The sequence below is a fragment of the Tachyglossus aculeatus genome, chromosome 1 (assembly GCF_015852505.1).
Source record: "Tachyglossus aculeatus isolate mTacAcu1 chromosome 1, mTacAcu1.pri, whole genome shotgun sequence".
Lineage (NCBI taxonomy): Eukaryota > Metazoa > Chordata > Mammalia > Monotremata > Tachyglossidae > Tachyglossus > Tachyglossus aculeatus.
Genome location: NC_052066.1, coordinates 93866265 through 93890453, shown reverse-complemented (window position 1 = coordinate 93890453; position 24189 = coordinate 93866265). Strand labels below are relative to the sequence as shown.

The 24189-nt window shown below is 42.9% G+C and overlaps 1 protein-coding gene across 1 annotated transcript in view; it reads right to left on the bottom strand.

Annotated features, from left to right (window-relative positions):
- LOC119926093 (arylacetamide deacetylase-like) overlaps positions 1-17690 on the bottom strand; it is a 34873-nt gene extending 17183 nt beyond the window's left edge. Inside the window, exons 1-2 of the mRNA XM_038744459.1 lie at positions 17499-17690; positions 1171-1393 (exon numbers count right to left, since the gene is read on the bottom strand). Of these exons, the coding sequence (XP_038600387.1) occupies positions 1171-1393; positions 17499-17636 (361 nt within the window). The 5' untranslated portion in view covers positions 17637-17690. The remainder of the gene's footprint in view (positions 1-1170; positions 1394-17498) is intronic.
- Between the last annotated feature and the right edge of the window lie 6499 nt (positions 17691-24189).

Below are 24189 nucleotides of genomic sequence, written 5' to 3'. Positions count from 1 at the left end.
ACCTTCTGACTCCCAGGCCTATGCTTTTATCCACTAGGCCATGTGCCTGGACACACACTGCCCCCCACTCTGAGTCACACTGCATGGACAATTGATCAATCGATCAATCAATCAATCAGTGGCATTTAAGGAGACTTTGCCATATTCAGGGGAAAGTGCAATTCAAAAAAGTCGGTAGACACAGTCCCTGCCCACAAGGACATTAGCATATTCCTTGTGACTCACATTGTTTTGATTTTAATGTATTCTGCCTTTCCTCATAAGTCCATTATCTACTGTTTTAATCAGTCAATCAATTTGCTGTGTGCAAAGCACTGTACTAAGCGTTTGGGAAGTACAAGTTGGCAACATATAGAGACAGTCCCTACCCAACAGTGGGCTCACAGTCTAGAAGGGGGAGACAGAGAACAAAACCAAACATACTAACAAAATAAAATAAATAGAATAGATATGTACAAGTAAAATAAATAGAGTAATAAATATGTACAAACATATATACATATATAAAGGTTCTGTGGGGAAGGGAAGGAGGTAAGATGGGGATGGAGGGGGGGCGAGGGGGAGAGGAATAATAATATAATAATAATAATAATAATAATAGCATTTATTAAGTGCTTACTATGTGCAAAGCACATAAGTGCTGGGGAGGTTACAAGGTGATCAGGTTGTCCCACGGGGGGCTCACGGTCTTAATGCCCATTTAACAGATGAGGTCACTGAGGCACAGAGAAGGTAAGTGACTTGCCCAAAGTCACACAGCTGACAATTAGCAGAGCCTGGATTTGAACCCATGACCTCTGACTCCAAAGGTTTTAGATTCCAGTGCTTAGAACAGTGCTTTGCACATAGTAAGTGCTTAATAAATGCCATTATTATTATTATTATTATTATTATTATTATTATTATTATTATTATTATTATTATTATCATTAGATTGTGAGGTCCTTGATGTCCAGGAATCAAGTCTTGTTGTATCCATTATCCATTAGGATGGTGCTTTGCATTCACTTAGTTTTCAAAAAACATCACTGAGTGGTTGACTGAATAAGAAGCCAAGCCACTAAGACCATCCTATACATAAGTATATATATTGTCTAACACATTGACACACACTTTAGCAGATTCAGTAATTACTTTGCTACTGAAGAAATGTTTCATTTTTGCACTTACCTTTATCTCCTACACACCAACCACCACCATGAATGTGGAACACTCCCCTTTTCAGCTTATCAGATTTCCTCTTTGGCACATATAAACGAACTGGGATGCCATTAAATGTCGTATCTGTCACAGTGACATTTTCATCTGATATTGGTCCCACGTTTCCTTGATTTGTGATTGTATAAATAACATCCATATAGTGGGCAAGCCCCAGCATTTCAGTTGATGTAGCCTAAGATCAAAGAAACGATAAACAGATATTTACAAATCTGAAATAAAAACAAAAAACTCATACAAACATCGCACATATGGTATTTTACATATTACAGATTGGAATTATCCATGTACTCAGTGGAGTATCACAAACTATTTCAATATAAAATCATATCTCAATAGAAAGTCCCAAGCCACTTCTTTCCTAAGAATCCAGGAGTTATTCAGTGATTAATCCCCACCTTCCTGGTGATGTCATCCCAAAAGTCACAGTAACATGTGGATGTTTATTTACTTATTGAATTGATTTCCTATTCTATTATTATTTTACTTATTGAATGATTGGTAGGTCTTATCCTCTTGTCTCCCCATTAGATTGTCAGCTTCTTCAGGGTAGGGACTGTGTCTTTGCTTCTGTTTGTTTGTGTGTACTGTGGTACTTATTACATGCTTACTATGTGTCAAACACTTTTCTAAACCCTGTGTTAGGTACAAATTAATTAGGTCAGACAGAATCCCTGTCCCTTTTGGGGGCTCAAGGTCTTAAGTAGGAGGGAGAACGGGTATTGAATCCCCATTTTAGAATTGAGGAAACTGAGGCACAGAGGAGTTAGGTGACTTGCCCAAGGTCACATAGCAAGCAATGGGCAAGCAATTGGCAGAGCTGGGATTAGAACCCAGGTCCTCTGACTCCCAGGCCCATGCTCTTTCCTCTCAGTGCTCTGCAAAACATGTTCCAAAATGAATATTATTAATGAATTGACCGAAGAAGCTGCACTTTTTCTGCTGGGGGAACATTTTATTTATTTATTATATTTGCTTTCTGAATTTAAGGTATCCAGAATCACTAAGTGTTCCTTATAAAAATATACTTATTACTGGCATTCAAAGTTTCTACCAAAGACATTCCTGATGTTTCTTATGCTTTAGGTTACGCCAACTGATACACCCAGTTCTTCTAAAAAATGAAGGTCTATGTTCTTGCAAATGCTCATCTGAAGCTCCTGGATGGGGATAAAAGTTACTTCCATCACACCCACAGCATGAGGCTGCCACAAAATTCTGGGAAGACTGGGCGCTATGGGTGTGCCCTTAACTCTGAGCCCTGAGGAGCCTGAAATTCTGGTCCTTTATTATTATTATTATCATCAAGTGCCATTGAGTCATTTCCAATTCATACGACCCTATGAATATACTTTCTCCAGAACGTCCTGTCTTCTGCCATAATCCCTAACCATGCTAATGGTTCTTCCGTTACCGTTGTTATGGTCTCTATCCATCTAGCTACTGGTCTGCCTTTTCCACGTTTTCCCTGGAATTTTCATAGCATTAATGTCTTCTCCAGAGAATTAGTTCCCTTGATAATGTGTCCAAAATAAGCTAAGCTAAGTTGAGCCACTTGGCCTTTAAAAACACCATTTATGCTTAATTTACTCCCAATCACATTTGAATGTGTGTTGGGCAGTCCACATATTTGCAAAAGCCTTCTCCAACACCATGTTTCAAAGGACTCGATGCTATATCCTGTTTTTTCGCCGTCCAGCTTTCAGATCCATGCATTGTCACTGGAAACACCATAGAATTGACAATTTGTATTTTTGTGGTAATTGTTACATAGCACATTTCATGACTTTTTCCAGGCTCTTCATAGCAAGTCTTCCTAAGATTAATCTTCAGTGTATTTCTTGACTACTAGTTCCTTTATTATTATCGATCCCAGGAGAGAAAAATTCTGCCTTGTGTTTTAATGTCTCAAGAAGCAGCGTTGCTTAGTGGTTTGAGCATCGGCCTGGGATTTAGAAGGACCTGGGGTCTAGTCTAGTTCCTCTATTTGTCTGCTGTGGGACCAGGAACAAGTCAGTTAACTTCTTTAAATACGATTGAATTGAATGGAATTGAATTGAATCTGTTTTCACCCCACAATTTGTCTGTAAGGGAAATAGGGACTGTTCTTTCAAAATGGAAATCTGTTTGGCCTCAAAATGGCATGGTATTAGAAAAAACTGATTGTATACATGTGAGTTGCAGGAGAAGTGTTGAAATGGCAGTTGGAGGTTATGAGAGATTATAAATTTAACAGGGAAGGTCCCTTGTAGGTGATTGACTTCAGAAGGGCTTTGAAGACAGGGAGACCATGGTTTCTCAGATGTGAAGGAGGAGGAAGTTCTAGGGAAGAGGGAGAGCATGAGGAAGAAATGAGGTATGAAGAGTAGATTGGCATGAAGGGAAGAAAGAGAATGACCAGGGGTGTAGTGGGAGTGTAGGAGGGGGAAAAGTGCTGAGGCCTTTAAAACTGATGGTCAGGAGTTTCTGTTTGATGTAAAGAGGAATGGGCAACTGCATTTTACAGAACATCAGTTCTGTCTTGTCCTAAAATGGAGGAGATTGTTCCACCTCCAACAGAAAATTTGGATTAGAAGAAATGGAATTTGATTTCCAGCTTCAAAGCCTCATTCACAGCTTTCTTTCTTCAGGTTAAAAGCCCTCATAAAATTCCACCTCCTGCTAGAAGCCTTCCTTGATTAATTTTTTCCCACTAGACGTCCTCAACGCTTATGTATACATAATCATCCCAACAATAACCTGTCCAGCAAATTCTGTCGGAACATGTATATTCACTTCATTTAGGGGCTAGTACAATTTCAGGGAATTATGAAACATCCAAATGGCAATGTCAGCCAATTTGGATATTCAACACTGCAAATTTGGAAGAAATGTCTTGTATGCATGCACTTAGTGTGGAACCCATGAGTTTTCCTTGATGTAACTCTTTTGCAAGAATGTAACTTCTGCATGTTAGAAACTGATATAGAGTTTGATTACTCATTACTTTGTCTTTTCATTTCTGGCAGCTGTTTCTTCTGTTCCCACTCTTTATAAATAATTTAGTGCTTGCCCATCTCCCCATGAGATTGTTTGCTCCTTCAGAGCAGGGATTGTGTATGTGTTAGGTATTTTTAATGGTATGATGATGATAATGGCATTTCCTAAGCGCATACTATGTGCCAAGCACTGTTCTAAGCACTGGGGAGGTTACAAGGTAATCAGGTTGTCCCATGGGGGCTCACAGTCTTAATCCCCATTTTACAGATGAGGGAACTGAGGTACAGAGAAGTTAAGTGACTTGCCCAAAATCACACAGCTGACAATTGGTGGAGCTGGAATTTGAACCCATGACCTCTGACTCCAAGGCCCATGCTCTTTCCACTGAGCCATACTACATCTCTTAATGATGGCATTTGTTAAGCATTTACTATGTGACAAGCACTGTTTTAAGTGCTGGGGTAATTGGTTGTCCCACGTGGGTCTCACAGTCTTCATCCCCTTTAACAGATGAGGTAACTGAGGCTGGGAGAAGTGAAGTGCCTTGCCCAAAGTCACACAGTTGATCAATGGCAGAGCTGGGATTAGAACCCACAACCTCTGATTCCCACCCGGGCTCTTTCCATTGAGCCACGCTTAAGCATTTAAATATGTGCCAGGCACTGTAACTACGCACTGTGGTAGCTACAAGCTAATCAGGTTGTACACTACCCATGTCCTACATGGGGATCACAGCCTTAATCCCTATTTGACAGATGAGGTAACTCAGGCACAGAGAAGTGACATGACTTGCCCAAGGTCAGACAGCAGACAGGTGGCAAAGTCAGGACTGAAAAACAGAACTCTGATTCCCAGGCCTGGGTTCTTGCCACTAGGGTCATGCTTTTTCTCAATTATACCTCAATTTCAGATCAGTTATATTCACTCATTCATTCATTCAATTGTATTTATCACTCATTCATTCACTCAGTCGTATTGTATTAGAGAGGCAGTGTGGATCAGTGGAAAGAGCATGGGCTTTGGAGTCAGAGGTCATGGGTTCAAATCCCGACTCCACCAAGTGTCAGCTGTGTGACTTTGGGCAAGTCACTTAACTTCTCTGTGCCTCAGTTCCCTCATCTGTAAAATGGGGATTAAGACTGTGAGCCTCTGTGGGACTACCTGATTATCTTGTATCCCCCCAGAGCTTAGAACAGTGCTTTGCACATAGTAAGTGCTTAACAAATACTATCATTATTTATTATTATTAGTATTTATTGAGCACTTACTGTGTGCAGAGCACTGTACTAAGTGCTTGGGAAGTACATGTCGGCAACATATAGAGATGGTCCCTACCCAACAACGGGCTCACAGTCTAGAAGGGGGAGACAGGCAACAAAACAAAACATGTAGACAGGTGTCAAAGCCATCAGAACAAATATAACTAAAGCTATATGCACATCATCAACAAAATAAATAGAATAGTAAATATGTACAAGTAAAATAAATAGTGTAATAAATCTTTACAAATATATATACAAGTGTTGTGGGGAGCGGAAGGAGGTAGGGTGGGGGGATGGGGAGGAGGCGAGGAAAAAGGGGGCTCAGTCTGCCAACTGCTTAGTATAGTGTCCTGCATGTGATAGGCACTCAAGAAATACTACTAATGATGCTCACACACTCACAAAAACCTCTGTGTGCTGCACTTTTGCCTGCCTACTCCCTCGTTGCCTAGCCATGGGCCTGAAAGCCAGAAATCCCAAGTTCAAGTCCCAGCTCTGACCCCCATTTGCTCTGTGGCTTTGGGCAAGTCACTTAACCTTACCGTGCATCAGTTTCCCCTGCTGTTAACGTAGGGGTAATAATACCTCACAAGGGTGTTGTGAGGAATAGGGTGCTTTGGTAATAGAAGGACCACTTAGAAACACAGGTGTTATTGCCTGGATTAGCGGAGAAAGCACGGGCCTGGGAGTCAGAAGGACATGGGTTCTAATCCTGACTCAGCCACTTGTCTGCTGTGTGACCTTGGGCAAGTCACTTCACTTCTCTTACCGCATCTGGAAAATGGGGATTAAGGCTGTGAGCCCTTTGTGAGAGAGGGACTGAATCCAACTCAATTACCTTGTATATACTCCAGCACTTAGTACAGTGTCTGGCACTGTATTCTTAAAGTGCTTAACAAATACTGTAATTATTATTGTTATTATTACTTCAAGCCAACTTGGGATCCCAACTGGCAAAGTTGAGAGCGTATGCCTGGACCTACACACCATCATTTTAATCGATTCCTCTGAGCAGGTTCTCCCTAAGAACTGAGGCTCATTCATCTTTCAGACACTGGCAGACAGACATCAGAGAGGTAAGTAGCATCACATCTTCCATTTTCCAGAAGTCCATCAGAGGTCTCCTAGAGCATTTTTCCAAAGTAATCTCTGATCCGAGCTTACCCAGCTCCACAGCACGTACGTACACATCTGTAATTTATTTATTTATCTATATTAATGTCTGTCTCCTTCTGTAGACTGTTAGCTCATTGGGCAAAGGGAATGGGTATGTTTATTGTTGTACTGTACTCTTCCAGGAGCTTAGTACTGTGCTCTGCACATGGTAGGAGGTCAATAAGTAAAACTGAATGAATGAATGAACTATGCCTCACTGCTTCTTCAGGTAGCAGGTGTGTTTAGGGTTCTTTGAGGATCATAGAGATCAGTCAGCCAATCAATAATCACATTTATTGAGCGCTTACTATGTGGAGAGCACTGTACCAGCTGCTTGGGAAATTCCAGTATAACAATATAACAGCGTTGGTAGACATGTTCCCTGTCCACAATGAGTTCACAGTCTAGAGGGGAGTCAGACAACAACATAAACAAATAAATATGAACAGTCACTCATTCAATCATTTATTGAGTGCTTACTGTGTGCACAGCACTGTACTAAGCACTTAGAAAACTACAATACAGCAATAGAGAGAACCCCTGCCCACAATGAGCTTACAGTCTAGATCTCAAATAAACTACAGATATGTAATACCACACACATGTTGTGGAGACCCCTGATGGTGTAATGGATAGAGCACTGGCATGGGAATCAGAAGGTCATGGGTTTTAATACTGGCTCTGCCGCTTCTGTGCTATGTGACCTTGGGCAAGTAACTTTATTTCTCTGTGCCTCAATTACCTCATCTGTAAAATGGGGTTGAGACTGTGAGCCCCGTGTGTAACAGGGACTATGTCCAGCACACAGTAAGCGCTCAATAAATACGATTGAATGAATGAATGAATGAACCCAATTCGATTGTACCTAACCCAGCACTAAGTACAGTGCCTGGCACATAGTAAGTGCTTCACGAATACCATAATCATCATTATCATTACAATCAGTCAGTAGGGATCTTACATTGTGAAATGGTCTTCCCCAAGTTTCTGGGGTCAAGGAACAGTTCATTCATTCAATCGTATTTATTGAGCACTTACTGTGGGCAGAGCACTATACTAAGTGCTTGGGAAGTACAAGTTGGCAACATATAGAGACGGTCCCTACCCAACAACAGGCTCACAGTCTAGGAATAGTTGTCCAGCGTGTCCATAACCGCTCTAATGCTGATCCCAGCTGGAAGCAACAGCACCAAATGTAAGCTGTACAATTCAGTCTGCTTAAGCTGGTGTCCTTTCCTAAGTGGCTATAGCCCTCATTCATCTACGGAGGCATTGACCATCATCCTTATGCTATTCCAGGACTGGGAGTTAGGAGACCATGTTAAGATTCCTAGATCAGCCATTTCTGTGACCTTGGGCAAGTCACTAAGCTTCTCTACTCCTCAGTCTCCTCATCTTTAAAATGAAGGTTCAATACCTGTTCTCTCTCTTACTAAGACTGTGATCTCATGATTGACAAGGACTATGTCAAGTCTGCTTATCCTGTGTGTGTACAATATGTGTTTAGAACATTGCTTTGCACATAGTAAGTGCTTAGCAAATACCACAATTATGATTATTATTGCTATTATTAGTCCTATTATTAGCATTATATTATTCTTAAGATGCCTTATTTTGAACAAATCTTTTCCTCCCCAATATCATCCATAGAATTATACAATCCTGCTGAAAACCCAAATAAATCATACTTGGGAAGAGTTTTAATAATGAGCTTCAGAATTTTTGACCAACATGGAAGGTAGGGGATATTATTTGGCCTTAATCCTACTTAAACTCTACTTAAAATACAGCACAGGCCTGGGAGTCAGAAGGTCATGGGTTCTAATATTGGCTCTGCCACTTGTCTGCTGTGTGACCTTGGGCAAGCAACTTTACTTCTCTGTGCCTCAATTACCTCATCTGTAAAATGGGGGTTGAGACTTTGAGCCCCACATGGGACAGGGACTGTGTCCAATTCAATTTGGTTGTACCTAACCCAGTACTTAGTACAGTGCCTGGAACATAGTAAGTTCATGAGAGGTAAGTTCATAGTTACTTACTTCACATAGTAAGTAACTGCATTTGGCCTTGGCCTTTGGCCTTGACCAATTATCTTTGGAGAAAAGTCAGTGCTTTTTCAGCAAACCAATCAACTTTATTGAGTGCTTACTGTGTGCAGAGAGCCATACTAAGTGCTTAGGAAAACCTCCCACTGTCTATCAGTCCAAGAAAGTCATTTTAGCTGACCCCACCATAACCCTTTTGCAATAACTGCACATACTCCCAACCAGGGTACAGCCCAAAATATGCGAACACACCTGTTGTATTCTAGTCCAGACAGACTGATGTCAGAGTCAAGGATGCCCACCTCCAGGGTGAAACTGGGGAGGAGCTAGGAGTGTTGAAGTGTACAAAATGGTCCCAGGAGACACTGGTCTTGGCTCTGCGATTCAGAGGCAAGACCAGAGGTCCCTAAAGCAGTATATGGGTGAGCCAGTAAACTGCACTGATGTGGACCAATTATGTGGTATTCATTCATTCATTTATTCAATCATATTTATTGAGCGCTTACTGTGTGAAGAGCACTTTACTAAGCATTTGGATCTTGTTTTTGGATTAGTAATTATATTGGGGTGAAGGGTGGGTTCCTTCCCTTCTTTGTGGGAGTTCTCATATAGGAACCCCTGAACATTGCTGATGGGAGGTAGTTGTTGGCAAGAGGCCTTCCGCCAGTTAATTGAGGCACCATGGCATAGTGGATAGAGCCCAGGCCTGGGAGTCAGAAATTGTGGGTTCTAATCCCAGCTCCACCACTTGTCTGCTGTGTGACCTTGAGCAAGTCACTTTACTTCTCTGTACCTCAATTACCTCATCTGTAAAATGAGGATAGAGACTGTGAGCCCCATGTGGGACAGGGACTGTGTCCAACCCAATTTGCTTGTATCCACCCCACCACTTAGTACAGTGCCTGGTACAGAGTAAGTGATTAGCAAATACCAAAATTATTATTACTATTATTATTATTATTAATAATAATAATAATAAACCCTCTTTGCCTCTTTTCATTCTCCCTTCCTTGTCACCTATGCACTAGGATCTGTACCTTCTAAGTACTTCATTCATTTATTTAATCAATCATATTTACTGAGTGCCTACTGTGTGCAGAGTACTGTACTACCATCAGCCCCCAGCACGTATGTCCATAGCCATTATACATTAACATCTGTCTCCCCCTGTAGACTGTAAGCTTCTTAGGGTAGGGAACATGTCTACCAATTCTTGTGTTCTCTCCCAAACCCTTAGTACAGTGCACACAGTAAGTGCTTGACAAATACCACTGACCGATTGATTGATTGACAGACTTTAAACATGAACTGCATTGTTACCAAAGTCTCCGCTGATTGCCAAATTCAGGCTAAAGCCTAGCATTTCCCAATCATTGCTCAAGCATTCCTCAGTGCAAAAGTAGGAAACAATATCCATTTTCCCAAAGTGAGCTTTTAAAAGTTTGAGTAACCAGCCTACTGCTTTGAACCAGCTGAATGAGGAATGCAGGAAACTCAGGGAATTAAGAGATTATTAGAACACAAGGGAGGGAAGGGAGTCAAGTTTCACACAGTTTTACCAAAGACACAAACCCTGGGTGCAGTTGAAAAGCAAGCTCTTCTGGCTAGGCATGTAAAGATTCACCGTTTGAAGAAGAAATTGGAAGGTGATTTGGCAGATCCCAAATGCAGAGATTCCAAGATTTGCTGAACCTTGATGAATCTGCCCAGGCACTGAGTGCAGATTGCCTATATTACTGGAGTTGTTTCTATAATTCAAACTTCCCAAATTTGGCAAACTCTCCAAGAATACTAATTTAGAGAGGCTTGGCTGAATTTTCAGTTTGTTGAAATCTGATAGCCAAAGTTGAAATAGATCTCTGTGAAACTAGATAAAGAGAAAATAGTTGACTGAACTTCTAGTGAGCCAAAATTCCTTAGCTTCACACTCCTCCAAATCCGGTAAAATCTAAAACGTTTTTGTTTAATTTGATGATTATTTAGGTATTATTTGTAAATCAAGTTATTTGGGTTCCTGTTTTATGCCCAACCTCATAAATAACACATATTTCTGGAGATATAAAAGTACTTCGGATTCACAATTAAATGTGAAGACCAGTTTAGGAAATTCAAAATGGTACCCCACTTTTAAGGTAAAAGTGACGTATCTTTATATATCTGACTGATGACTCAGTGTCTCACCCTCAGAGAATGAGAACATCTGCCAGGAACACTAAGACCATATCCCAGAAAACCTTCCAGAACCAGGAGTTCCAGCCCCAAGTACCAACACGAACTGCGATTCTCTGAGATATCATCTCTCACGAACACTTGGCCAATGCTGGAGATAGCAAAGTTCCACCACGAGGAATGATTTGATAAAAAGTACTCTGAAATTCAAGAAGAGCTTGCAGCAAAGCAAGAAATGACTCATTTATCTCTTGCAATGCTTTATGACTTTCTAAACCAACAAGAGGCTTAGAGAAGCCAGGTCAAGCTAAGGGATGTGAATGACCAGTGGTGGGCTCTTAAGACTACGAGACTCATCACCAACTAAACAAGTCCAAAATAAATAGAGCTCCTCATTTTCCACCTAAAGCCTATCTTCCCTGTAACTTCCTCATCACTGTAGACACCACTACTATCTTCCCCGCCTCACAAGCCCACAATTCTAGCATTAGCATTTCTCTCCTTCAACCTGCATATTCAGTCACCAAATTTTATCAGTTTTATCTTCACAGCATCTTTAGTATCTGCCTCTTCCTCTCCATCCAAACAGTTACCTAACCAGTACAAGCACTTTCGTACAGTCTTGACTACCGTGTACAGTCTCGACTACCGCGTGGGCCTCCTTGCTGACCTTCCTGCCTCTGACCTCTTCCCTCTCCAGTTCATACTTCACTCTCTTTCCTGGATCATTTTTTCTTAAAGATTGTTCTGTGCTTGTCTCCTCACTCCTCAAAACCCTCCAGTGGTTTCCCCATTTCCGCATCAAGCAGAAGCTCTTCACTATTGGCTTTAAAGCACCCCTTTTAGTCAGCATTCCTTTCTACCTACATGATTTCCTCTCCTCTCTCACTATGACCCAGCCCGCCCTTTACTTTTCTAACCCTATTCTATTTACCCCACCTCAAACTCTTCTCTCCTGCTGTAAACCCCTTACTCATACCCTCCCTCCTGCCTGAAACTTCACCTCACTTCTCTGTGCCTCAGTTACCTCATCTGCAAAGTGGGGCTTAAGACTATGAGTCCCTTTTGGGACATGGACTGTGTCCCCTGATTATCTTGATTATCAGAGCCTGGCACATAGTAAATGGTTAATGATTACCATAAAAACCGAAAATTATAGATGATTATTGTAGATGATGAAATTATTATTATAGATGATGAAATCCCTGATTTCCTTTTACAACCCAGCATGCACACTTCACTCCTCTAATGCCAACCTACTCACTGTACCTTGATCTCATCTATCTCGCTGCTGAACTCTCGCCCATGATCTGTGTCTGGCCAGGAATGGCCTCCCTCTTCATATTCGACAGAGGATCCTCTCCCCAACTTCAAAGGCTTCCTGAAGGCAAGTCTCCTCCAAGAAGCCTTCCCTGACCTAGCCCTCATTTTCTCTTTTCTCACTACCTTCTGCATTACCCCTATTTGCTCCCTTTATTCACCCTTCCCTCAGCCACATGGCACTTCAGCATAAATCAATAGTTCATTTATTCAAATTAATGTCTTTCTCCCCCTCTAGACTGTAAGATCATTGTGAGCAGGGAATGTGTACATTGGTATATTGTGCAACAGGCACTGTACTAAGCTTTAGGTTAGACTCAAGATCATCAGGTTGGACACAATCCATGTCCCATATGGGAGTTGCAGCTTTAATCCCCATTTTACAGATGAGGCAACTAAGGCACAGAAAAGTTAAGTGACTTGCCCAAGGTCACTCAGCGGACATGTGGTAGGATTAGAACCGAGGTCCTCTGAGTCCCAGTCTATTCTAACATTAATAGAATTAAGCAGCTAGGAAAATCAATAGTGCTTCATACACCCAGAGTCATAGGGAAGCCCATATAATGTCGAAAAGAATTGAACACATTCAATAACCCTTCCATTGCTTCTCTTGACATCTCCATCTGGCTGTCTGCCTGCCATCTAAAACTCAATATGTCCAAGACTGAACTCCTTATCTTCCCTCCCAAACTCTGCCCTCTCCCTGACTTTCCTTTCACTGTAGACGGCACTACCATCCTTCCTGTCTCACAAGCCCGCAACCTTGGTGTCATCCTTGACTCCGCTCTCTTGTTCACTCCACACATCCAATCCATCACCAAAACCTGCCAGTCTCACCTCCACAACATCGCCAATATCTGTCCCTTCCTCTAAATCCAAACCGCTACCTTGCTAGTTCAATCTCTCATCCTATCCCGACTGAATTACTGCATCAGCCTCCTCTCTGATCTCCCATCCTCCTGTCTCTCCCCACTTCAGTCAATACTTCACTCTGCTGCCTGGATCATCTTTGTGCAGAAATGCTCTGGGCATGTAACTCCCCTCCTCAAAAACCTCCAGTGGCTGCCTGTCAGCCTACACATCGAGCAAAAACTACTCACTCTCGGCTTCAAGGCTCTCCATCACCTCACCCCCTCCTACCTCACCTCCCTTCTCTCCTCTACAGCCCAGCCCACACCCTCCACTTTTCTGCCACTAACTTCCTCACTGTACCTCGTTCTCGCCTGTTCCATCGTCGACCCCTGGCCCACATCCTTCCCCTGGCCTGGAATGCCCTCCTTCCACACATCCGCCAAGCTAGCTCTCTCCCTCCCTTCAAAGCCCTATTGAGAGCTCACCTCCTCCAAGAGGCCTTCCCAGACTGAGCCCCCTTTTTCCTCTCCTCCTCGCCATCCCCCCACTCTACCTCCTTCCCCTCCCCACAGCACTTGTACATATATTTGTACAGATTTATTACTCTATTTATTTTACTTGTCCATATTTACAAGATATGGATAGAGCATTGGCTTGTACATATTTAGTATTCTATTTATTTTGTTAATGATTTGCATATAGCTTTAATTCTATTTGTTCTGATGACTTTGACATCTGTCTACATGTTTTGTTTTGTTGTCTGTCTCCCCCTTCTAGACTGTGAGCCCGTTGTTGGGTAGGGACCATCTCTATATGTTGCCAGCTTGTATTTCCCAAGCGCTTAGTACAGTGCTGTGCACACAGTAAGCGCTCAATAAATATGATTGAATGAATGAATGTATTTGACTTTCAGGATGATCTTTAAGAAGACTGGAGGGAAATTTCTGAGCAATTGCTTAGTCAGTCAGTCATATTTATTGAGCGCTTACTGTGTGCAGGGCACTGTACTAATAACAATAATGATGGTATTTCTTAAACGCTTACTATGTGCCAAACACTGTTCTAAGCACTGGGGTAGGTACAATAACAATAATAATAATAGTATTTGTTAAGTGCTTACTATGTGCCAAGCACTGATGATATCTGTTAAGCGCTTACTACGTGCCGGGCACTGTACTAAGCGCTGGGGTGGATCCAAGCAAATCGGGTCGGGCGCAGTCTCTGTCCCATGTAGGGCTCCCAGTCTCAATCCCCGTTTCCCAGATGAGGTAACTGAGACTCAGAGAACTTAAGTGACTTGCCCAAGGTTACACAGCAGACAAGTGGTGGAGCTGGGATTAGAATCCACCTCCTCTGACTCCCAAGCTTGTGCTCTTTCCACTGAGCCATGCTGCTTCCACTAAGTGCTAGGGGGAGTACGATACAGCAATATGCAAACATATTCCCTGCCCACATATTTTCTTTGACCTGTGATCCAGGGGTTTGTAGGGGTGGGAGGCGGAGTTGGTTGGAAGAGGAGAATAGGCATGAATCCTAGAAAATGTCATTCCCCCTGGCCTGGAATGGCCTCCCTCTGCCCATCCACCAAGCTAGCTCTCTTCCTCCCTTCAAGGCCCTACTGAGAGCTCACCTCCTCCAGGAGGCCTTCCCAGACTGAGCCCCCTCCTTCCTCTCCCCCTCTCCATCCCCCCTCCTTACCTCCTTCCCTTCCCCACAGCACCTGTATATATGTATATATGTTTGTACATATTTATTACTCTATTTATTTATTTATTTTACTTGTACATATCTATTCTATTTATTTTATTTTGTTAATATGTTTGGTTTTGTTCTCTGTCTCCCCCTTCTAGACTGTGAACCCACTGTTGGGTAGGGACTGTCTCTATATGTTGCCAACTTGTACTTCCCAAGCGCTTAGTACAGTGCTCTGCACACAGTAAGCACTCAATGAATATGATTGATTGATTGATTGTGAGACCATTGTGAGTCCAGTTGCAAGAGAGGCTCTCTTACTTCTACAGAATCCCAACTTCCATGGGGCTTCAGGTGCAGGGTGCCTTTTTAAAAATTTTTTCATGGTATTTGTTAAGCTCTTATCATGTGTCACACACTGTACTAAGCACTGGGGTAGATTCAAGCTAATCAAGTTGGACATAGTTCATGTTCCACATGGGGCTCACAGGCTTTATCCCTGTTTCACAGATGAGGTCACTGAGGACCAAAGAAGTGAAGTGACTTGCCCAGGGTCACATAGCAAACACTTGCCAGAGCTGGGATTAGAACCCAGGTCCTTCTGACTCCCAGGCTTGTGCTCTATTGCATAGGTCAAGTTGCTCCTCTCAGTGCAATCTCTTTGCAAGACAATGAGAAGCTATGAGCTCTGTTGACAAAGCCTAATCTTATGAGGTGGTCCTGGGCATTTGGATCTACCCCAGCTGGTAAAATGTACCAGCACTCGGGGGTGTCCAGTCATCATCCAGCAGAATTATTCGAAATGATTATACTGATTATTATGATGATTATAATGACTTCAGCCCAGGCCCTGTGTGTGTGGGGGCTTACATGTGCACAATTGTAAGGGGTGTATCTACCTGGGTATGCGTTTGTGAGCATGCCGTGCGTCTGAGGTACTGTGTAAATTCTATCTGTGAGAGTGAGTGTGTGTGTGTGGTGCATGTCTGTGTGGGGGGGGGGGGGGCAGGGAATGTGTTTATTTCTCTATTGTACTCACCAAATCCTCAGTACAGTGCTCTGCACACAGTAAGCACTCAATAAATTACAACTGAATGACTGAATGAATGTATGCAATGTGAGACAAAAGGGTAAGCTTAATCACCTTGACCTTGCCTATATGTATGTCCATTGTCTCTTCTTAAGCATCTACATGTCAATCAGTGGTATTAATTGAGTCCTTACTGTGGGCAGGGCACTGTACAGCATGGTCTAGTGGCTAGAGCAGTGGCTTAGGAGTCAAGGACCTGGGTTCCAATCCTGACTCCACCACGTGGGCAAGTCATTTCACTTCTCTGGGCCTCAATTTCCTCATCTGTGAAATGGAGATTAAGACTGTGAGCCCCATGCAGCAGGACACAGACTGTGTGCAACCTGATTAGTTTATATATACTCCAACACTTAGTACTGGGCCTGGCACATAGTAAAGGCTTAACAAATGCCATTAAAGAAAAATCAACAGAGTTGGTAGACAGGTTTCCTGCCCATCAGGAGTTTATAATCTAGGGCAGGAGACAGACATTAATAAAAATAAATTATATCTATACCTCCACTCTCCTACTTTTCCATGTACTGCTCTTTCAATCAATCAATTATAATTAATGAGTACTCACTGTGCACACAGCACTGTACTACGTGTTTAGGAGAGTATAATACAACAGAGTTGATAGATACATTCTCAGACCACAAAGACCTCTCAGCATCTTTTCAGTGTCTTTCACCCTCCTTCTCTCAGAACATCCTATCCCCATCCTGCTTTCCTGCTCCCCTCTCTGAGATAATAATAATGATGATTTTGGTATCTGTTAAGCGCTTACTATGTGCCAGGTACTCTACTAAGCCCCGGGGTAGGTACAAGCTAATCAGCTTGGACACACTCCCTGTCCCACATGGGACTCACATTCTCAATCCCTCCCCATTCTACAGATGTGGCAACTGAGGCACAAATAAGTGAAGTCATTTGCCCAAGGTCACCCAGCAGACAAGTGGCAGAACTGGGATTAGAACCCATGACTTCTGACACCCAGGCCTGTGCTCTATCCACTATGTCAAACAGTCCACTCTTCCTCTGAATACTAGAGAATTGCGGTGACTCTAAAAGCCTGATGATTTGTCAGTAATCTACAGTTAATTGGAAACTGCATACATGTGAGAAAAATGGATGAAAAAATTTAGAAGAATTTCAGCACCTGCTATTCATTCATGGACAATTCCTAAAATGAATGAACACTGTCAAGTTGAAGTACTTCCTTTCATTCATTACCTCCTTCCCTTCCCCACAGTACCTGTATATATGTATATATGTTTGTACATATTTATTACTCTATTTATTTATTTATTATTTTACTTGTACATATCTATTCTATTTATTTTATTTTGTTAGTATGTTTGGTTTTGTTCTCTGTCTCCCCCTTTTAGACTGTGAGCCCACTCTTGGGTGGGGACAATCTCTATATGTTGCCAACTTGTACTTCCCAAGCGCTTAGTACAGTGCTCTGCACACAGTAAGCGCTCAATAAATACGATTGATTGATTGATTGATTGATTACTGTCTTCAGGGTCCAAACTAAATCTCAATTATCTGTGGACTACATTTACAACTTCCTAAAACATGATTAGACTTTAAAGATGACAATCATTACATTAACATAATTAACTGAAAGAACATTACTGTAAACCTCCTCCACCCTAGAAAGATTACCTGCACCTCCCTTCACATCCAGTTTTTTCCACTCAATTTCCAGAAGAAATACAATTCTGAACTTACCAGATAATGCATAATCTTAAAACTATTACAAATGACTGTTAGTTTCCAGGTTTCTTCAATATTGTCAGGAAGGGGCGTGTAGATGTAGTAAGCTAGCAGGGCAAATGAAATCAGAAAACAGAGGGTTGAGTTTCCCATGTTGTAGCTCTTCCCTTTGCCCACGATTTGGAACTGAATCGCAGTCTAAAGTTCGTTTTAATGGTTGCAAAGCAGTCCACACTGATTGGCTGCCAGACTGGATTGGCTGGAATGTTTGGGTCTTGTTCCATCGCCGGAGGCCCTGTCAGGAAGGTTGTGCAATTACGGCAATGCCGTTTCGCCATCAACAAACTGGCTTAGTGAGCAAGGTGGGGGGGTCTCTCAACTAGATTCATGGCTGGGCTGGGACGGCCCACTGCACCCTCTCCCGAGGACATTTGGAATGGTTTTCACTGTGTCTGGCTATCTTCTCAGCAATAATTGTGGCAAATAGTAGCTCACCTCCTCCAGGAGGCCTTCCCAGACTGAGCCCCCCCTTTTCTTGTGGTTGTAGTAGGAGGAGGAGGACAAGCAGCGTGGCTCAGAGGAAGGAGCACTGGCTTTGGAGTCAGAGGTCAGGGGTTCAAATCCCAGCTCCATCAGTTGTCAGCTGTGTGACTTTGGGCAAGTCACTTCACTTCTCTGGGCCTCAATGACCTCATCAGTAAAACGGGGATGAAGACTGTGTGCCCCCCGTGGGACAACCTGATCACCTTGTCCAGTGCTTAGAACAGTGCTTTGCATATAGTAAGAGCTTAATAAATGCCATTATTATTATTATTATTATTCTGCTGCTCCTCCCCTCTCCATTGCCTTACTCCCTCTGCTCTACCCCCTTCCCAGCCCCACAGCACTTGCATATATAACAATAATAATAATAATAATGATGGCATTTATTAAGCACTTACTATGTGCAAAGCACTGTTCTAAACACTGGGGAGGATACAAGGTAATCAGGTTGTCCCACGGGGGGCTCACAGTCTTAATCCCCATTTTACAGATGAGGTAACTGAGGCACAGAGAAGTTAAGTGACTTGCCCAAAGTCACAAAGCTGACAATTGGCAGAGCTGGGATTTGAACCCGTGACCCCTGACTCCAAAGCCCGTGCTCTTTCCACTGAGCCACGCTGCTTCAAACATACGTATATTTGTACTTATGTATTATTCTATTTATTTTATTAACGATGTGTATATATCTATAATTCTATCAATCTATTTTGATGCTATTGATGTCTGTTTTCTTGTTTTGTTTTGTTGTCTGTCTCCCACTTCTAGACTGTGAGCCAGAAATCGTCTCTATCGCTTGCCGAATTGTACTTTCCAAGGGCTTAGTACAGTGCTCCGCACACAGTAAGTGCTCAATAAATATGGTTGAATGAATGAATTAAGAGCTTTCTATGCATCAAGCACTGTTCTAAGCACGGGGGAAGATACAAGATAATCAGGTCAGACGCAGGCCTTGTCCACACAGGGCTCATAGTCTAAGTAGGAAGGAGAACCAGTATTGAATCCTCATTTTACAGAGGAAAACTGAGGCACAGAGAAGTTAAGTGACTTGCCCAAGGTCAAACAGCAGTTACAAGGTGAAGCCAGGTCCTCAGGCTTCCAGTCCCATATTCCTTCCACTAGCTGCTCCTGTACAGGAATTACTAGTACAGTGCTTAGCACAAGGCTTATTCATTCATTCATTCAACAGTATTTATTGAGTACTCACTGTGTGCAAGAGCACTGTACTAAGCGCTTGGGAAGTACAAGTCGGCAACATATAGAGACGGTTCCCTACCCAACAATGGGCTCACATACCACGATTATTATTATTCTATGAGTTTCAATTTCATTTCAATTGATGAGCCCAAGCTAACGCTTTGCCTCATGCAGGATTTTCCAGAATGTCTAAAACCAGTCTAGAAATGAGCATGGCCTAGTGGAAAGAGCAAGGACTTGGAAGTCAGTGGATCTGGGTTCTAATTCGGGCTCTGCCACTTTGTCTGCTATGTGACCTTGATCAAGTCACTTAACTTCCCTGTGCCTCAGCTATCTCATCTGTAAAATGGGGATTTAGACAGTGAACTCCGTGTGTGACAGGGACTGTGTCCAACCTGACTATCTTGAATCTACCCCAGGGCTTAATACAGTCCCTCTAGACTATAAGCTCAATGTGCGCAGGTAACGTATCTGTCAACTTTGTTGTATTGCACTCTTCCAAGCACTTAGTACAATGCTCTGCACACAGTAAGTGCTCAATAAATACTATTGATGATGATGATGATGTTGATGATACAGTTCTGGCACATAGTAAGTGTTTAACGAATACCATAAGAAAGAAACAAAAAACAATGACTCTCAGACAATCTAAGCTGTCACTTAGTTTAGGATTTGAATGACGCTGTTTAATGGTAACAAGGGAGTGAGCTTTTTTCCCAAGTATTGATCAGGTTTTAGAAGACTTCATTCATTCATTCAATCATATTTATTGAGCATTTACTGTGTGCAGAGTACTGTAGTAAGCACTTGGGAGAGTAATGATAATAATAATAATGAAAATGATGATATTTGTCAAGCATTTACTTTGTGTCAAGCACTGTTCTAAGTACTGGGGTAGATACAAGCTAATGAGGTTGGATATAGTCCCTACCCTATAAGGGGCTCGCCCTCTTACTCCCCCATTTTATAGACGAGGTAACTGAGACATAGAGAAGTGAAGTGAAGTGATTTGCCCAAGGTCACACAGCAGACAAATGCTGAAGCTGGGATTAGAACTCAGGTGCTTCTGACTCCCAGGCCTGTGCTCTGTTTTTCTGTGCCTCCATTTCCTCATCTGTAAAATGGGGATTAAATATCTTTTCTCCTTTTCCTTTGACTGTGAGTCACAAGAGGGACTGTATTTGACTTGAATGTCTTGTATGTACCTGAATATCTGTATCTGCATGAAGCAGCATGGCCTAATGAATAGAATGAGGTCTGAGGAGTCAGAAGGACCTGAGTTCTAATACCTGCTCGGCTATGTGTCTGCTGTGTGACCTTGGGCAAATCACTTCACTTCTCTGTGTCTCAGTTAACTCATCTGTAAAATAGGGATTCATTCATTCATTCAATCAATCATATTTATTGAGCCCTTATTGTGTGCAGAGCACTTTACTAAGCACTTGAAAAGTACAATTTGGCAATAAATAGAGACAATCCCTACCCAACAATGGGCTCACAGTCTAGAAGGGGGAGACAGACAATGGAACAAAACAAGTAGACAGGTATCAATAGCATTAAAATAGATAAATAGAATTATAGATAATAATAATAATAATGATGGCATTTATTAAGCGCTTACTATGTGCAAAGCACTGTTCTAAGCGCTGGGGAGGTTACAAGGTGATCAGGTTGTCCCTCGTGGGGCTCACAGATTTAATCCCCATTTTACAGATGAGGGAACTGAGGCCCGGAGAAGTTAAGTGACTTGCCCAAAGTCACACAGCTGACAATTGGTGGAGCATAGGTGGTGTATAGATATATACACATCATTAATAAAATAAGTAGAATAATATGTACAAGTATATACAAGTACTGTGGGGTGGGGAAAGGGATAGAGCAGAGGGAGGGAGTAGGGGTGATGGGGAGGGAAGGAGGTGCAGAGGAAAAGGAAGGCTCAGTCTGGGAAGGCCTCCTGGACAAGGTGAGCTCTCAGTAGGGCTTTGACGGGGTGGGGGGAAGACTAGACTGTGAGCCCGCTGTTGGGTAGGACCCATCTCTGTATGTTGCCAACTTGTACTTCCCAAGTGCTTAGTACTGTGCTCTGCACACAGTAAGTGCCCAATAAATACAATTGAATGAATGAGAGAGCTAGTTTGGTGGATGTGAGAAGGGAGGGCATTCCAGGCCAGAGATAGGATGTGGGCCAGGGCTTGATGGTGGGACAGGCGAGAAGGAGGCACAGTGAGGAGGTTAGCAGCAGAGGAGTGGAGTGTGCAGGGTGGGCGTGTGCGGGCTGGGCTGTAGAAGGAGAGAAGGGAGGTGAGGTAGGAGGGGGCAAGGTGATGGAGAGCTTTCAAGCCAATAGTGAGGAGTTTTTGCTTGATTCAAAGGTTGATAGGTAACCACTGGACATTTTTGAGGAGGGGAGTGACATGCCCAGAGCGTTTCTCTAGAAAGATAAACTGGGCAGCAGAGTGAAGTATAGGCTGAAGCGGGGAGAGAAAGGAGGATGGGAGATCAGAAAGGAGGCTGATGCAGTAATCCAATTGGGATATTATGAGAGATTGTATCAACAAATTTGAATGGAGAGGAAAAGGTGGATCTTGGCAATGTTATGAAGGTGATACCGGCATGTTTTGGTGATGGATTGGATGTGTGAAGCAGCATGGTTTAGTGGAAAGAGCATGGGCTTGGGAGTCGGAGGTCATGAGTTCTAATCCCGGCTCTACCACTTGTCATCTATGTGACATTGGGCAAGTCACTTCACTTCTCTGTGCCTCAGTTACCTCATCTGTAAAAAGAGGATGAAGACTGTGAGCCCCATGTGAGACAACCTGATTGCCTTGTATCTACCCCAGCGCTTAGAACAGTGCTAGGCACATAGTAAGCACTTATCAAATGCCATAATCATGTATGGGGTAAATGAGAGAGCGGAATCAAGGATGACATCAAGGCTGCGGGCTTGTGAGACGGGAAGGTTGGTAGTGTCATCCACAGTGACAGGAAATTCAGGCAGAGGACAGAGTTTTGGAGGGAAGATAAGGAGCTGAGTCTTGGAATTGTCTAGTTTTAGGTGGTAGGCGGACATCCAGGTGGAGATGTCCTGAAGGCAGGTTTGTACTTCCCAAGTGCTTAGTACAGTGCTCTGCACACAGTAAACACTCAATAAATATGATTGAATGAATGAATGAATGAATGAATGAATGAGGAGATACAATCCTGGAGGGAGAGAGAACGGGGGAGGAGATGTAGGTTTGGGTTTCATCTCCGTAGAGATGATAGTTGAAGCAGTGGAAGCTAATGAGTTCACCAAGGGAGTGAGTATAGATGGAAAGAAAAGGGGACCAAGAACTGACCGTTGAGGAGTCCCGAGCGTTAGGGGATAGGATGGGGAGGAGGAGCCCACAAAGGAGACTGAGAATATGGCCAGAGAGATAAGAGGAGAACAAGGAGGTTAACAGAGTCTGTGAAGCCAAAGGATAAGGTGTTGAGGAGAAGGGGATGGTTAACAGTGTCAAAGTGAATCTACTTCTCCAATCCGGACCTTACTCCTTCACAGTCTTGCATTTCCTCATTCATTCAATCATATTTACTGAGCGCTTACTGTGTGCAGAGCACTCCTGCTGATACCTCAAACTAAACACGTCCAAACTGAACTGTATATCTTCCCACCCAAACCCTGTCCTCCCCATGTCTTTGCCAAAACTGTAGAGAACACCACTATTCTCCCTATCTAACAGGCCTAAAGTCTTGGCATTGTCCTCAATTTATCTCTCTTTCAGCCCACGTATTCAATCTGACATCAAATCCTGTGAGTTCTACCTTCAAAACAGCGTTGCTTAGTAGAAAGAGCACGGGCTTCGGAGTCAGAGGTCGTGGGTTCTCTGCCACTTGTCACCTCTGCCACTTGTCAGCTGTGTGACCTTGGTTAAGACACTTAACTTCTCTGTGCCTCAATTGCCGCATCTGTAAAATGGAGATGAAGACTGTAAAATGGGGATGAAGCCCACATGAGACAACCTGTTTACCTTGTATCTACCCCAGTGTTTAGAACAGTGCTTGGCACATAGTAAGCACTTAACAAATACCAACATTATTATTATTATCACTAAAATTCAAATTTTCTTCTCCATCCAAATTGAGGCTACACTGATCTAAGCACATATCATACCTCACCTTGACTATTGCATCTGCCTCCTCACTAACTTCCCCACCTCCTGCCTCTCCTCACTCTAGTCCACACTTCACTCTGTTGCCCAGTTCATTAGTCTCAAAAAAGTTCAGTCACTGTCTCTCATCTCCCAAGAACCTCCAGGGGTTGCCCATCCACCTCTGCAACACAGAAACTCCCTAGCATAGGCTTTAAAGTAGTATCAGCTTGTCCCCTCGTATCTTACCTCACTGATCTCCTACTATGGTCCAGCCCACACACCTCACTCCTCTATCACCAGCTTGTTCACTGTGTCTTGATCTCATCTATATTGTCACCAACCCCTTTACCAAGTGCTCCCCATAGCCTGGACCCCACATATATGCCAGACTACCACTGTCCCCAAATTCAAAACCTTATTTAGATTTAAGTTCCTCCCAGAGGTCTTCCCCTATTGAGCCCTCTTTTTCCCTAATAATGATGGCATTTATTACGTGTTTACTATGTACAAAGCGCTGTTCTAAGCGCTGTGGAGGTTACAAGGTGATCAGGTTGTCCTACGGGGGGCTCACAGTCTTAATCCCCATTTTACAGATGAGGTAACTGAGGCCCAGAGAAGTTAAGTGACTTGCCCAAAGTCACCCAGCTGACAAGTGGCGGAGCTGGGATTTGAACCCATGACCTCGGATGCCAAAGCCCGGGCTCTTTACACTGAATCACGCTGCTTCTCTAGTCCCTAGTCCCTCTCCCTTCTGCATCATCCATGCATTTGGATCTGTGACCTTTGGGCTTTTGATATTCATCCCACACTCAGTCCCACAACACTTAAGTACATAT